The following is a 15,936-nucleotide window of genomic DNA, read 5'->3' as shown; positions in this document are numbered from 1 at the left end:
GGCCGGGAGAGCACGGAGCGCGCGGACCCTTTAAGAAAGTTCACTGGGCGAATTCATCAAAGTTTAAAAACTTGTGCAGTAGGGAAAGGGGAAAGGAGAGTGAGGGAGAGTTAGGACGAGGGAAAAGAGGGGAAAAGCCCCGCCGGAGGCTGGCGCGCCGCGGCCCGGGTCGGGGCGAGCCCGCAGTGGGCGGCGGGGATTGGCTGCGCGTTCCCCCGGAGACCGCGAGGAGGGCGGGGGAGGGGGCTGGCCGGGCCCCAGCTGAGGCCGGTTCCGGCCCCCGCCCCCCGCCGCCGCCCGGCGCCCGCCCCCTCCCCCGGCGCCCGCCCCCCGCCGCCGCCGCCGCCGCCGCCGCCGCCGCGGGCGCACTCGCCGGTCGCAGTGAAAAGGCGGAGGCGGCGGCCGCTCGGGCTCGGCTCCGGTTCCGAGGGCCTCCCCCGCCGCACCCCCTCCCCACCTCCCGCACCCGCCAAACTTGATGTGACCCCAGCCCGACGCGGCGGCTGCCCCTCTCACCGCCCCGCGCGCCCCCCACCGCCACCCCGCCCCGCACTCCCGGAGCGCACCGCTCACCGCGCCCCTTCCCACCTCCTCGCCGGGGCCGGGCGCCGCGCTCGCCCTCCGTGTTCCCTTCCCCTCGCCATCCCCACCTCACCCCCCGCACCATGAGCAACCTGAAGCCGGACGGCGAGCACAGCACCAGCACGGGCACCGGCACGGGCTCGGGCTCCGGCGGTACTCTGGAGGAGGAGGTGGGTCTGCGGCCCCGGGACTTGTCGGGGTGAAGTGCACGCGGAGGTGGGCGGGGGAAAGGGTGCGCTGGGCCTCCCGCGCCGCGCGGGGTCGGTCTGGCAATCGCTCCGGGCGCCTTCCCGCCGCTGCCCTTCGGTCGGGGAGGAGCAGCCCGTGTCCGGCGGGCGGGGGCGCGCGGCCTGGACTGCCCCGCCGGGCGGGCATTGTCTCCCCGCCCTCCCGGGCTCGGGGCGGGCCGCGCGCCGGCCGCCGTCCGTGCGTCCCGTGGTGGGCGAGCGGCGCGGCGTCTGCCCCACGCCTGCTGCCCGCGCGTCCCTCGTTCTCCACTTTCGGCCCGGCCCGCTACCCTCTGCCGAGGCGCTCCTCGGGTATGGCCGGGACTCCCGCCTCCGCGGGAAGGAACTAAGCGGGATTAGCACCGCGGGCGGGCGGCATCCTCGCTCCCTTGCACTTTCCACCCTGACCCCTCCCCGTGACCTTGGAGGCCCGGGCCGGCTGCCCGGCACCTTGGTTCACTACAACTGCGCTGTAGTCACGGGGAGTGGACGGGTTTTCCTTGCAGCCCAAGAACCTGGGCTTTGGCAGAGAGGTCAGCGGGCAGTAATTAGAGTTGAGAAAGAGATGCCTAAAGATACTCCTTTCCCGGTTCTCCTCCCTTCGGTTTTGCCCCGGCACGCAATCCAGGACCCCAGAGCTGGCCTGGGTGGGATTCTGCAAGGAGAGGCGACATTATCTTGACCACCAGACATGTGCTAAAGAGGAGGGCGTGTGAGGCGGCTTCGTGGAATCAGCAGGAGCTGGGTGGTTAATGGGATGGCAAAATCGGGGAGGGTGTGTGTGGGTGGGGGGCGGGTGAGATGGTGGATATAAGCCTTAGGGCTCTGGGCGGCGAATGGAGACCAGGAGCTGGGCTGGACCAGACAAAAACTGGTGTGGAAGGGGACAGGCTTTGCAGCTCTCTCCCAGGGCCTCTGGCCTGCTGTGTCACTCCAGGGCTAAGAGACCCTTCCTGCCGCGCCCTGGCAAGCCCTTGCCCAGGAAACCAAGGGTCAGTTATCCACCCTGAGCTCCCTTCCCCTTGGTCTGGGGGAGAAACCGCAGAGCCCCTGGGGGGTGGGGGGAAGCTGGTGTTGCTACCTCCCTCCAATGCAGTGGCCGTGCTATAGGTTTGGTGCAGAATGGCGGCAGTGGCCCAGTGCTGGGCTGGGCTCCTCACTGTGGGAGGGGTGGTGGGAGGGTCACACCACCAGCTCCCACTCTTAGTAATTCAGAGGCCTGCTGCTAGTCCGAGTCCACCAATGGCATGGCATCTTGAGAATCTAGGTCTAGATCTCACTTTTTGTGGGGGAATATATAACTCTTTGCACTGAAGGATGGCAAGGGAGGGCCTGACATTTGTCCGCCAGTGTTGTGTGGGCTCCAGTGCAGGGTGGGGGTCAGTGGGGGGGCTCCTGAAGGCCTTGTCCTCCTTGGACCTTGACATGCCAACAGGCCTGTCGCACCGATGGGAACCTTAACCCCACCCTAACTCTACCTGGTTGTTCAGAATCTCCTCTGAGAGTTGGGGGAGGGTGGCAGGGTTGCTGGGGTGTGGGGAATCTCTGCTTGACCTCCTGTGAGGCTGGACAAAGACCCAGAAGGCCACTAATGCTGGATGGTTGACTTCAGCAGGGAGTTCGCCCAAGAGGCTGGGCTGACCCTCAGACCTACCCCTTTGAAGTGGGAAGGGTGAACCTTGTGGCAAGCTAAATTCTTAGAGAAAGCATTTGAAGTTATCGGTCACTTTTTTCTAAGTGCTTTTCTCTGAGAGAGAGCAGAATCCTCAAGAAGTGGAATCCCTGTGACTCCTCCTTGGGGGCAGAGGGGGGTTATAACACCGTAGTGGTTCAGGGAGTCAGTGCACCTGGTGCTGATGTGGGGGCACAGGCCTGTGTTTAACAGAAGTCTACAATTAAAGTTCTGGGAATCTCCTGGATCCCGGTGTCTGCTCTGGTCAAGTGCAAGGATGAGCCCCCTCCCCTCATTAGACTTCTGGGCCAAGAGCTCTTCTGCTGAGGTTCCTTCTTGAATTGGTGGCTTGAGCTGGAACTGAATTCCTTCCCTTTAGCTTAGATGCCCCCTGGGCAGTCGTTTCTGCATCCCCCAGGAGCCACCATCCGGGGAATCTGTGTTAGCAGGGGTAGTTTACTGTCATGGCTGGGCCAGGCTGGCTCTCAGAGATTAGGTAAAGCAAGCCTAGAAAACCAAGGAATCCTACTTGCCCACCAGAAGACCTCAATTCTTAAAGGTGTTAGGTTGCTGGAGAAAGGGGTGTGTTGTCACGGTTCCAGAAGGATACAGTTCTGGAAGGGGGTATCCATGGGGCTGCTCCTTTGTATAGCCCTGACTTCCCCTGCTTGGCCACTCTGTGCCTGGGGCCTTCATCCCTATCACAGGCGTTAGGTTCCTGTACTGGACCAGGGAGCAGGATTACAGGTGAGAGATCACAGACTAGAAGGTGAGAAGAAGGAGGGGATGGGATGTTAAATGCAACGGTAGGTCAAATAAGGGGGTATCAGCAAGTGATGCAGTGGGGGCCCCCGAGAAGGTAGAGATCAGCCCTTCCTGAGATGCTGGGTAGGAGGTTATTAGGCCTGTGCGGGTCAGAAAGCATTCCAGGAAGAGCAAATAGCAAATGGCAAAGGGAGAGGTGGATTCTGGAGCCACATGGCTACCAGGAGTTTGCTAGGCTGCAGCAGTCTTGGGGGCCACATTACGAAGAGGCTGAGATCACATGGGGTTGGGGGGAAATTGGCATTTTTCTGCCACTTGGAAAGGAGATGTGTTAGAAGCTATGATACTGTTTGAAAGCTAAGGAGGGCAGCCATGAATTAAGGAGGGTGTCTGCAGGGGAAGAGCTAAGTGTCTCTTTCAGTCTAGAGGCTATGTCTTAACCCAGGTGGGGTTGGTACCAGGAGCTCCAGAAGGTAAGGTGATACTGTAGCACAGGGCAGGCTTGCCTCTGATGCTGTGGAGCCCCAGACCCAAGCATGCCTTACCGATTTTTAGGGCTGGCTAGAGAGTTACAGTGTTTCTGGGGAGGGGTACATGTGGTTTGAAAACATTCTATTTTTTAAAAGGAGACTTTAATTTCATAATACAAGGTAAAACTAAGGTACAGTAATTATTCACTGGGCCGGGGGTGGGGGCGGTGGTGGTGCTGCGGCAGAGCTGAAGGGAAGGTAGTATTTGGAATCCTGAGTGGATGGAGTTCAGGTTTCTAAGAGTTAAAGAAGTTTTTTTCCAGCCTAATGGTAAACTATAGAAAGGCAGGCATTTAATGGCAGCCAGAGAAGCTACAGCTTGACCTGAGGGTCTTGACCCCTTGCTGCCTTCCCACCCCCATCTGTGCTTGTCCGTTGCATCCAGTATATCTGGGCCAACGTGGCTGCTTGCAGGCCTGGCACCGCTGGGTCCATCATGTGTCCTCTAGAGGTCTCTGAGGAACCAGCCAAGTCCCTGGCAGGATGGGCCAGGGTTAGCACTCTAGATGAAGGTGAAGGAATTCGGGGGTCCAGCGTGTAGCTTGGCCACTTCCCCTTTTCTCTGCCATCAAAAACCTTTGACAGAATCTGGGACATCTTGTTGCTCTCTATGTGTAAGTGGTTTTGTTTTTGTTTTTTTTATATGAGGGAGGGGAGGCATCTATTTTTCTGGGCACTTATCTGAAGACAGGGCCCAGGCAGGTAGATCCTGGCAGATTCTATAGGGTGGGCCCCCTTCCTCTCTCGGGGTTGTTGTGGATGTGACTTCTCTGCTCAAATAACCTAATAGAGAGGCTGTCCTAATAATAGTAAACCCATGCCCAGTATTCATTCCAGGCATCATTCTAAGTATCTCACCATTTTACCTCCTTGAACTTTCACAACAGCACTGTGAATTGCTTACGTTATTGTCATCACCATATTATGAATGAGGAATCTGAGACAGCTTAAATGACTTTCGTGTAGGGGCACCTGGGTGGCTCAGTTGGTTGGGTGTCCAGCTCAGGTCATGATCTCAGGGTCGTGAGATCGAGCCCCACGTCAGCCTCCACGCTTGCCGTTCTCTCCTTCTCCCTCTGCCTTGACTCTCTCCCCCCCCCCGCCCACTTGCTCGCACCTCCTCTCTCTCTCTCTCTCTCAAATAAATAAACAAAATCTTGGAAAACTTTCATGTAGCTAGTAAGTAGATAAGATGGGGTTTGAACCCAGAGTTTGCCCTTAACCACACACTGTACCTGCTGTTCTGTTTTACATTAGGGTTTTTGGTGAGGGCTGGGGTGGTGGGGAGAAAAGGTCTTGCAACTAAAGTTTTTGAGGTCTGAGCTTTGGGTGGTGCTGCTCCAGGGTGGTTCCTGTTGGGCTGGGGTATCTGAAGACTGGGTGATGGGAGCTGGAAGCCCTTGTAGGAGGAGCATTTTATCAAAGATATTGTTAAGGAGTGCCATCACGGGGTGATAAAACCAGAGCGAGTCAGTTTTATTATTCAGTCTCTACAGGGAGTACATCCCCTTGTTGCCTGTACTGGGGCTTACTGCTTTCACCGCCCCCCACCCCTACCCCCCACCCGCCTTGGTACCCTGCTGCTTTGGGCATCTTAACTAAAGAAATGGTACCCACTGTAAAGTGCCTGTCATTTTGTGTGTTGGGGGGTCATTCTCTTGGGTCTCACCTCCTCCTTCCCTGCACATGGGCAGCCTGGCTAGCTTATCCCAGTAGGAACCAACTTCTAAATCCCATTCAGCATTTGGACATTCTGATTTCTTCTCATTCCCGTCTCCAAAGAGGCTGGTGAGTACTCGAAGTGGAGTCAAGACATGAAGTGTGGGATGCCTTACTTTTTGCTCTCATGCTCTCCACCCGTTTATCCTGGTGGGCCTCCAGACAGTCCTGAGAGGGCAGAGTCCATCCTACCTACCCTGAGGGCTGGGCTCTTGGTCTGTGGCCCCCAGACTCTGCTGAGCTGTTGGTTTTGGATAGCAGTGACGTCTGGTAACTTGTTAGTTTCTCTGCCATCCCCTGACCATGGCTGCCTCAGAGGAGTCCTCACACCCCTGGCAAAGCCATGAGGCAGTGGGGCAGAGCCCATCGCTGAACTTCAGAAACCGTGTTGCTGTGAGGCGGGGTCTGTAGATACCCCACAAAGCTTTGTATTCTGGAACCCCATCTACTCCCTGCCCAGGGACAGCATGGCCTCCCTCTTTCTGCTGCTTCCCCTATTCTATCCTTGGATGGAAAAAATATGGTTACCTCTGAGATGTGCCAAGGCTGACCAAAGAGTCTGCCTTTCCTGGAGAGACCAATGGTGGATCCATCTGTGCTGGGGGCCTCTGGAGGAAAGCAGGGGCAGGGGCTGTGTGTAGTGGGAGGGTCTGTCTGGGCCTATCTGCCATGGCCTTTAGTCGTTTATGGCCCACTGAGCAGAGGCTCTTGGCTGTCACAAGTCATCATGGCCGCCGGTATAGTTCTGAACAGGCCTGGGACTCCCGGGAAGAGGGGGTAGGACCTGACCTGGACGAGGCCATGGGATGAGTATCTGGAGTACCTAGCTCCCTTTTGTGGTTAACCACCCTCTCCCTCCCCAAATGGGTCTTGGGCTTTTACTGGTGTGTGTGTGGGGGGTGTCAGGAGAGGTTACTGGAGTAGGACCTGACCGTTTTTTGAGAACGTCTGTTGAAATGAAGACTTGGAAGAACTTCTGCCCAGACTGGTCCTCATTCTTGATGTATGGTGGTGGCCATATCCAGGCACAGCTTGGGATTTTGTGACCAGGGAGCTCCAAACCAGAATGCAGACCCTTCAAGCAGCTTCCATTCGCAAACAGAGATCCCCTCCCAACAGCAGGAGCATTATGTTAGGAAACATCTCTTATCGGGCTTCATCTGCTTCCTTCAGGTAGTGGGCAGGTGTGGTAGGCTCAGTGTTCTGTGTTCACAGTGGAATAACGTCAGGTGGTTTAAGGGTTGGAGGTACTGGTTTTGGAGCTGGAGGAAGGCTATAAGGTTCCCCTAGGCTCACACTTTGATGCGTGGGTTGGTACATGGCAGTGGTGACAGCTGCGACCCTTGTCAGGCACAGGAACAAGCAGTAGATCTGTGTTGACGGACCACATGGCACCAGGAGGGACAGGGGAGGTGGATGGCACAGGAGGGAAGGAAGCCTTGCCCAGAAGGCCTCCGTACTGGGGGCCCTGTGAGCCAGCCACTTGAGTCGCCTCTAAAAGACTTAGCCCCTGGCAGTGTCTGGAACCAAATGGAAAACAGTCCCCCGGCCATAGCACTGAGTCTGCACCATGCAGTTCATGCAGCTTGGTTTCCTTCCCTATAAATGAGGTGTAGGCTGTGCTCACAGCATGCTTTTTGACCAAGTCTGTCCCCGAGATGTTCTGCCTTCTGTTTCTGGGGCTGGAAGTGGCTTGGAGCATGAAGTCGGAAGCCTTATTATTTAAAACTCTATTCATACCTAGCCCTGTCCCACCCTTTAGGGAACTTACCACCCCAGCTTGGTTCCCCTGATCCCTATACATACACAGTCTGGAAGTCTGGACTCTAGGACACCTTGCAGGCTGTAGGGGTGCTAGGGGGAAGAAGTCCCTCTGAGTGGGGCCACTTGACGAGAGGTGGATGGAATGTGGTGACATGGCCCGCAGACGCAGGACTTATCCAGGGGGTAGTGCCTCAACTTGCCAGACAACTTGGATTTTACTGCTGACCCTGCCCCTGGCTGTCCCAACATCTAATCCCTGAGCTGGTTCTTCATCTGTAAGATGGGCCAGTACCGCTGTGCCTGTTACATCAAGGGACTGTCTGGCTCCTATGCCAGATGGTAGGTATGAAAGACCTGGAAACCACAGAGTGCTGCCCAGAGAGGGGCCTGAGAGCCAAACCCTGTGATTTGGGGCTGTAATTAGCAGGGGCAGGCAAAAGGCTGTAGAACATATCCGAAGCCTGGAGCTTCACACCAGGTCGGACTCACGGCATTGGAGGTGTCCTGGATGCAGGGAAGCTGGGCAGTGTCCTAGCCCAGGAGCTGAGCAGCCCAGAGCTCCTCAGAGGGAGCATGGGAAGCGCTGGGTTTCCGGGAGCCTGTGTCTCAATTCCCATCCACTGTCTGGCTGTATCTGCTTGCTCTTTTTCCCTGTGTCCTTGTTCAGCCCTTATAAGTCCTGCGTCTGCGGGCCATGTCACCACATTCCATCCACCTCTCGTCAAGTGGCCCCACTCAGAGGGACTTCTTCCCCCGCCCCCCCGGGAGGGGTAAGAGCGACCTGCTGGTGCCAAGCCTCAGCCTGGGACCCAGGCAGAACCCATCCCCCACCCCACTCTCTACATCCACACACAAAACACCCTGGCCACTGAGATCTCTGGGTGGGAGTTACGTGTGGGGGACCGTCCCGAGGTTTCTTTTTGGCAACCCCAACATTGCCCCAGCAGAGACCCCACCCAGACCCCCAGGGCCTGGCTGCTGACTTGCTGCTCTGTCACCCTCTCATTCTCTAGCCCCCTTTACACCACGCTCTTGGCCTTTTTCCGGGCAGATGGGGATTGCTTAAGCCCTGAGCAGCTGGAGGGCAATGCCCAAGCCTTCTCCTGAGACTCAGTCACCTTCTCCTGCTTCCTTGGTATCCTACAGTGTGGAGCGTGAAGGACCCTGAGGCTAGTACATCCTTCCTCTTTATAGTTGAAGCAGCAGAGGAAGGCTGCAAAGCCACCTGCCTGGCTGGTGGCCAGGCTGGGGTACTACCCAGGCTCCCTGACAGTTGGTTTGAGGCTCTTTTTCTTTTGTTTCCGTGTCTGATCGGCAGGTGCTTGCTGAACAGGAGGCTGAGCTCGAGTCCTCCAGTGTCTTCATTCTCAATGTGGTTTCTTCCCCTTGGAGAAACCAGAGCAGAGCTGGGTATGATGATGGCTGGTGCAAGCTTAGAAAAGACCTTTAGGGGGTGCCTGGGTGGCTCAGTCTGTTAAGTGACCGACTCTTGATTTCAGCTCAGGTCATGGTCTCAGGGCCGAGATCAAACCCCTCATCAGGCTCTGCGCTCAGTGTAGAGTCTGCTTGTCCCTCTCCATCCCCCTGCTTGCTCTCGCTCACTCTCTTTCAAATAAATAAATACATAAATATCTTTTTAAAAAGACAAAGGACCTCTAGTATCTTTTTTTTTTTTTAAGATTTTATTTATTGGGGCGCCTGGGTGGCTCAGTCATTAACCGTCTGCCTTCGGCTCAGGTCATGATCCTAGGGTCCTGGGATCGAGCCCCACATCGGGCTCCCTGCTCCGCGGGAAGCCTGCTTCTCCCTCTCCCATTACCCCTGCCTGTGTTCTCTCTCTCACTGTGTCTCTCTCTGTCAAATAAATAAAAAAAGATTTTATTTATTTATTAGAGAGAGCATGCAGGGGGAGAGTGAAAGAGACAAGCAGTCTGCACTGAGTGTGGAGCCTGATGCGGGGCTCAGTCTTAGGACCCTGAGATCATGACCTGAGCCAAAGGCAGACACTTAACCGACTGAGCCACCCAGGTGCCCCAGGACCTTCCGTATCTTTGTATCAGGAAAGCCATAATCTGGACATAATGCAGGCTGCATTTCATAAACTCCCAGGGTCTGGCCGGTGGGGGTAGCAGTGGTAGGTGGGGTGGCCTGGGCTTCTGTTTGGACTCGGGGCATCTGGGGCCACATGTGCCTAGCTGCCCTGTCTGAGGCATATGTGTGGCCCTGTTCCGGCCCCTGCCTGCAAGTCAGCAGGGCACAAGGCTGTTCCCACTTAGTGCTGGGAATTGGCAGTCTGTCTGTCTTCCTTTGACTTTCCCGGAATTAATTCTGTTAAGGACTAACCATGGGATCATCCAGTAGGACACACACCCCCACTCCCCCACCCCCAACCCCCACCCCAAATCAACCTTCTGCGAGGAGCTGTTTCTGTCTTCTTAGCTCAGAGGCTAAAGGCCACTTGTTTTCAGGGTGCCCAAGGCTGACTTGACTGGGGGCTGAGTGAGTTGGTGTGCGAGATTGAGGTCTGCGAAGGAACGTTGACTCACAGGCACCCGGGGACACAGGGGCTGCTGCTTGACATGCTGGTGACCAGGAGCAACTCACTGGAACCCTGGGCCTTGGTTCCCTCATCTAAAAATAAGGTTTCTTCCAGCTCAAATATTCTGCATTTCAGTTGCTTCAGAGGGCTGGGAGTCAGGGAAGGATGTGGGAGGGGCTTATGAGAGGCTTGTTTTTCCCTTTTTGGACTTCCCTCCCCCCCCCACTCCCTTCCCTAAGTGGTGTTTTCCATCCAGATGACACCAGAGCTCACACTAAGCTGCGAGTAGGTGGGGATTCAAAGCAAGCCCATCACTTGAGTAGTTTGATGGAATGGACAGTTGAAATAGTTTTTCCTTTCCAGATTGAATTCCAACTTCCAGAGATGCTACAGGATTGCTGCAAAGAATCCATTTTCAAATGTCATTTTTATCTCTTTGGTAGGATGTATCTATTGCCCAAAGTCAAGTTTCCCTGGGTGTGTCCTTCCTGTGTCCCAGCCCTGTGAGGAAGGGATTTGCCAGGAAGGCAGGAGTCTGTCTCCTAGGGCAGAGTGTTCCTGGTGGACCCCAGGGGTTTATTTCTGGGTGGGGTGGGGAAGAGGTCAGAGGTGGCCCTGATGTTTTCCTAACTCAGCATCCTTTGTGGAGAAAGGTCTGTCCTCTGGGTGGTTGGTCCTTGGAGATTACAAGGCTGGGGTTTAAAGGAAGGCAGTGGCTGTCCTTCAGAGTTAAAGGCTAAGAGGGTTTGATATCCATGAGCATTCCACTGTTTTTGAAAGCGGTGTTTACCCTTTCTGTCTCATAATAAAAGCTGGGACTTAATGGAGCCTGTCCTCTCAGCCACAGTACCCTGCTGTGGCCCTTAACTGCGAAGTTGAACATTTAATGCTCAGTGTGAAGGGAGTCTTGCATTGAAAAGGTTGGGGCGAGTTGGAGCTACAGGGCCCTGAGTGTGGGGTCCTCTTTATTGGAGGAGGGTCCCCATTGACCGCTGCCCCCGTCTTGTGCCACGTGGAAGCTTTGCTTGGCTGTTTTCCTCTGTAGAGAACACCCATCCCCTCCTTGTCCCCCGACAGCCCCCTTCCCTCAACTTCTATACGGCCTCCATGAGAGCTGGGTCCTCTGTGTGCCCTGGGGGGAGGAGGGAGACCTCTGAGCAGCCACTGTCCAGAGGGCTGGCCTGGGTTGGGGGCCGTGAATGACAGGTCTGCCTGGGGGAGTGTCCAGGACCAAGAGAGATGTCCACCTGGACTGATAGAGGAGGAGTCCTGCCTGAGGCCTTTCCCACGGAGGTCTGGACTTGTTCTAAGGCTGATGCCTTGTGCGGCACTATCCCCTTGCTCCTGAAGCCTTTTGTTTGATTTCACTTTTTCTGAACATCTGTAAACAAATGTCAGTTTGTCTGAAGAACATCAGACACACAGATATGACTGAGGTGGTCAGAGTCCCTTCTTCCTGCTTCTCTTTAGAAGGTTAGTCTTCCTCGTGCTGGGGAGGGCCACAGGGGGCCACAGAGGGAGAGAGACCTCCAGTATGAGGCCTAAAGGAAATAGCCAGGGACTCCAGGGAGTCTGTCATTTTGGGGTTAGAAAGTGGGCTGAGAGTCTCCTTCTAGGGGACATTCCCTCCACAGGGGCCTCAAGAATAATGCTGGGGGTGAGGGAGGCCGCTCAGAGATGCTCTTTTCTGCCCCTCCCCTGGAGCACTAGGAGCGAGCTCAGGGGCCTTCTGTGGAGGAGGTGAGGGCTCTTTCCCCCCAGCACTGTAGGGTCCATAGTGAAGAGCTAGACAACCTCAGGAAGTCTGACCTCCTGTGATAGCCTGTGGCATGGACTTAAATGAGACTGGACCTCCTCGACCCTTTGCTCCCAGCGACTCAGGGAGAGGTCAGGCAACAGGACTTGCTTAAGGGAAGACCAGCCTCACAAGCCCCCAAAGCCTCCTGGACGGGGGACACAGTTGTGCTAAAGGCCGTTTGGTTCCTCTAGGCAGGCCTGGGGCTGGCTGGGACCTCCAGCAAGGTCAAGTCTACTCCTGACCATCATGAAGGCTGCAGTGTCCTTTATGGGCACACCTCTGTGGCCAAATTCCTTGTCCATGTCAACATGGTAAGTTCTAGCAGGTTCCACTGGAAGAGCTGTTCCTCAACATGTTTCTTCTTTCACTGACTTCTAAAGATTCTCCATACTTTCTCCGCTTCTCCCTTAATATTCTCCCTATCCTGTTCCAAATTTACCTTCCACCTGGACTGAGGATGTGGCTGTAGGTCCAGCACCGTCCACCGGTACTTGCCGTAAAGATGACCATCTTAGAAGGACTGTTGTTGCCTTCGACATTTCAGGACAGGGGAGATAATCTCTTTTGTTGTCTGGATACTTCTGGAGAAAGGGTGAGTGTATGGAAGGAGAAGAGCCCAGGCAACAAGGTTGGTGCCTTCTAGCAGCCTGGGATTGTGTGAACTACTCCTTCTGTTTTCTTCAAATACTTAAAAACGTTTTTGTGTTGAATTTCTGTACTGAACACAGAGTAGGGAGGGCATGGGTGCTTTGGTTAATCCTTCTAGCTTGGCATCACCCCGCAGTTGGTGCCTGAATCCTTTTATTTATTCATGAGAGTCAGAGAGAGAGAGAGGCAGAGGCAGAGGGAGAAGGAGGCTCCCCACCTAGCAGGGAGCCCGATGCAGGACTCGATCCCAGGACTCTGGGATCATGACCTGAGCCGAAGGCAGGTGCTCAACCATCTGAGCCAGCCAGGCGCCCTGTGCTGTCAGCTTGCTCTGTCACCTTCCTATCCTGAGCCTCGGTTCCCTCATCTGCAGGGTGAGAGTGTTGAACTAGCTGGTCTCTATGGTGCCTTCCATCTTGGCCATTCCCTTCCTAGGGAAGAGGAACACTAAAGAATCCAGTGACTACTTATGGTTAACTCACCTGCATTCCCAGCTCCGGACTGACTTGGACCCAATCCAGGCTCACTAGGCAACTTTATAAATAAATGGCTCATGGTACCTGATAGGGGAGGATTTTGTGTAGGTCAGTGCTGTGATTACAGGAGCCCTAAGTGAACCAGCATTTTGTTGAGCCTCTGCTATGTGCTGGGCATAGAGCAAAATGAGCTCCTCATCTTGGAGGTAGATGGTATCTGCGTTGTACAGACGAAGGAACTGAGATCTGGAGAGATGAAACCGCTTCCCCAAGTAATTCAAATGCGGAGGCCTGACTCTAGGCACGGTGAGGGATAGGAAGGTTTTGAGCCTTGGCTCCTGTGTCTGGGCTTTTATAGAGTCCAGGTGGAGGGGGTAAGTTTAGACTGTGGGAACAATAGAAGGCAGGGCGTCCTGGCCACATAAGATTTCAGAGGATGGAAGGGGGGGTGAGGAAACAGAGGGACCCGAAAGATGAGTGCCCTTCAGTTAGGGAATGAGGAAGGGGTGCGCTGAGGGGCAGCATGAGCAGCTGCCTTGAGACAAGCTTGTGGGGGTGTTTGTCGGGGCGGCGGGGGGTGGGCAGGCCCGGATAGAGTTGGAAGCGGGAGGGGGATTGGTCTCTGCAGCCTCTTGTCCTCTCCACGTGTAGCCGAGCAGCTGGCTCGGCTTATGCTTCCTTCCATCTGTGGTTCCTTCTTGCTCTTCCCCCATCACCCCAGCATCCTAAACAAGCGCCTGGAGGAAACTGACATGGGGCAGCTCTTTCCCCACCCATGGGGCTAACGAGGCCACCTCGGTGCCGTTCCCTCTGCCCCACAGCAAGATGGATTGCTGGTGGCACAGATGGCTAAGTCAGGGTGCCTGGGTCTTACCCAGCTCGGCTCCCTTGTGAGCTAAGCCGCACGAGCCCTTTCTGGGCCTCAGTTTCCTTATCTGCACAAGGGGATAGGCAGAGGGCACATCATCTGCCGGCGAGACTAGGATCAAGTAAGGACCAAGGAGAGTATTCAGGTTAAGCTTCCTGTGACCTGGCGGATAGGGACCCACCACCTGTTCCATAACCGCCTGACCTCAGCTTGTTTCCCAAGACAGGGCGTTAGCCAGATTGTAGCGTTTTGGACACTGTAGAACCTAAAAGACGGAACAGAGGAAAAGGGTCGTCTGGCCCATAGGGAAGGCTGGAAATAAGGATCCGAGCTGGGAATGAGGGGAAGCTCCCCCATACTCATCCTCAACCCCACCCCCAGCCCAAGCAGGAAATTTTGTGCTGAGAACTTGCTATTTAAGGGGGCCTCTGGGGAGGTCTGGCCAGAAAGGAGCCATTTGAGGAAGGGTTTAAAATTAGCCTGGGTGAAATGGGTGGCCCCTGGGGAGAACTGAGGCAGAGGTTTCTGTGGGGCCGCTCTGGCTCCGTGTCTTGGACCAAAACCACATCCCTGGGAGGAGGGAGTAGTACTGATCCAGGTCCATCCAGCACGGCCCTGGCTGGGCTTGCACACTTTCAATCCATCTTTGAGGGGTGGGCTGGGTGTCCAAGTCCTGGCACCCAAAAGCAGCCTGGACGACTAGTCAGAAGACCTGGGTTTTGAGTCCCAGGTCTGCTGCCTTTTAAGAACAAACTGTGTGACCTGAGCATATCACTTGTGTTTGAGGGCTTACATGTAAATTAAAGGCCCTCTAATCAAAGGGCAGAGGGGTGTAGAGGACCGTTGTTCTTTGGAGTCCAGGAGCTGGGTTCACTCTGCCAGGAGCTTGGGCTGTCCAGTTCTTCCCAGGTTCCTCTGGAAACAGGGCCATGCCCGAGAGCTGCGTATACAGGGAAGTGAAATGCGAAATGCGCAGACCCCTCACCCCGCGCCTGGAAGCAGAGGTGTGTCTGGGGAGGGAGAGGCATGGCCAGAGGGGGAAGATGCATCCTGAATTGCAAGGGATTCTGCCTGGTATGCTTCTTGGTAAAAACCTATTCGAGAGAAGTTTGTCCTCACCCATTCTTTATCAGCTGTGGGCTGGGAGCCATTCTTGGTGTGGGCGGGGCTGGTGACGCTGGTTACCAACAGCTGTCGGGGCTGGTTTCCTTTGCCATTCCTGGCTCTGTTGTTGAGATCTGGGTATTCATTGGGGGTGTGTCTGTGTGTCTGTCTCTGTGCCTGCCTGCATTGCGTATAACTTTGCCTGGCTGCTCAGGTTCTTGATTTAAGCCATTGGAAGGGCTGTTGCCTGGGTTCAGGAGGCCATCACTGGAGCATGGAGGAAATTCTTTGGTGCCTCTGGAGAAGGGGATGTGGCCACTGTAGGGCATCTAAATGCTGTCAGGAATGGCCGCATGGGGGGTGGGGTGGCTGAGGCACGTGAGCTTTCTCTTATACCGGTAGGGATGAGTTGAGAAGACTTAGCTTGGCTTGATGGTATGAGATGCAACTTTTTTTTTAAGAGTTTTTTTTTTTTTAAGATTTCATTTATTTATTCATGAGAGAGAGAGAGAGAGAGAGGCAGAGGGAGAAGCAGGCTCCCCAAGAAGCAGGGAGCCCGACACGGGGCTCGATCCCAGGACCCTGAGACCATGACCTGAGCCGAAGGCAGACGCTTAACCAACTGAGCCACCCAGGCACCCCGAGATGCAACTTTTTGAAATCAGGAGTCGAGTGTATAGGGAAGCTCTATTCATTTAGGTTTTTCATGCCTCAGCCGTGGTTTTAATATGTATTTTTTATGGACCTAAACAATGGAAAATCCTCCCTCCCCACTCTAATTATTGGCCGATCTGGCCTTGCTACTTGAGCATCTGGTGCCAGCAACATGTAACCAACAGTGGCACCATCGAGTGCCTGCCAGCCCTCTCAGGGACTTCAGCCCCGGGTCAGGAGGTCAGGTTTGGTCAGAGTCACAGGATGGACACCTGGTGTCTAGATCTGGCTTGATCACTGACTTGTAACCATGTTGAGGGCAAGGCTCGTAACTTATAGTACCGTCTGCCTCACTTGAGGCTGGTAAGATCCTACTCATTCTTGAAAACCCAGCGTAACTTTCCCTCTCTGACTCCTTAGCCAGGTCCCTTATTCAGTAAACGTTTAATACAGCACCATGCTAAGAACGGGGCATAGAGGCAAGAATACAACATAGTCCCTGCCATTGAAGAACCTCCATCTAGTGTACGAAGCACTCGGAGATGGATGTGAGCCTGCCAGGTCCTCCGTTGAAATCACTGCAGGGTGTC

General features: G+C 55.0%; 1 protein-coding gene across 5 annotated transcripts in view; it reads left to right on the top strand.

Annotated features, from left to right (window-relative positions):
- The first annotated feature begins 372 nt into the window (after positions 1-372).
- RBPMS2 (RNA binding protein, mRNA processing factor 2) overlaps positions 373-15,936 on the top strand; it is a 35,917-nt gene continuing 20,353 nt past the window's right edge. The window contains exon 1 of one of the 5 annotated variants that reach the window (XM_027568946.1): positions 373-752. In XM_027568946.1, the coding sequence (XP_027424747.1) occupies positions 666-752 (87 nt within the window). In that variant the 5' untranslated portion in view covers positions 373-665. Of the gene's footprint in view, positions 753-9,694; positions 9,902-15,936 lie in introns of those variants that run through there. The other 4 variants (XM_027568941.1, XM_027568944.1, XM_027568942.1 and 1 more) reach the window with 4 other exon arrangements.

Source organism: Zalophus californianus, chromosome 6, assembly GCF_009762305.2.
Source record: "Zalophus californianus isolate mZalCal1 chromosome 6, mZalCal1.pri.v2, whole genome shotgun sequence".
NCBI classification, from domain to species: domain Eukaryota; kingdom Metazoa; phylum Chordata; class Mammalia; order Carnivora; family Otariidae; genus Zalophus; species Zalophus californianus.
This window is presented reverse-complemented; position numbering and strand designations above follow the sequence as displayed.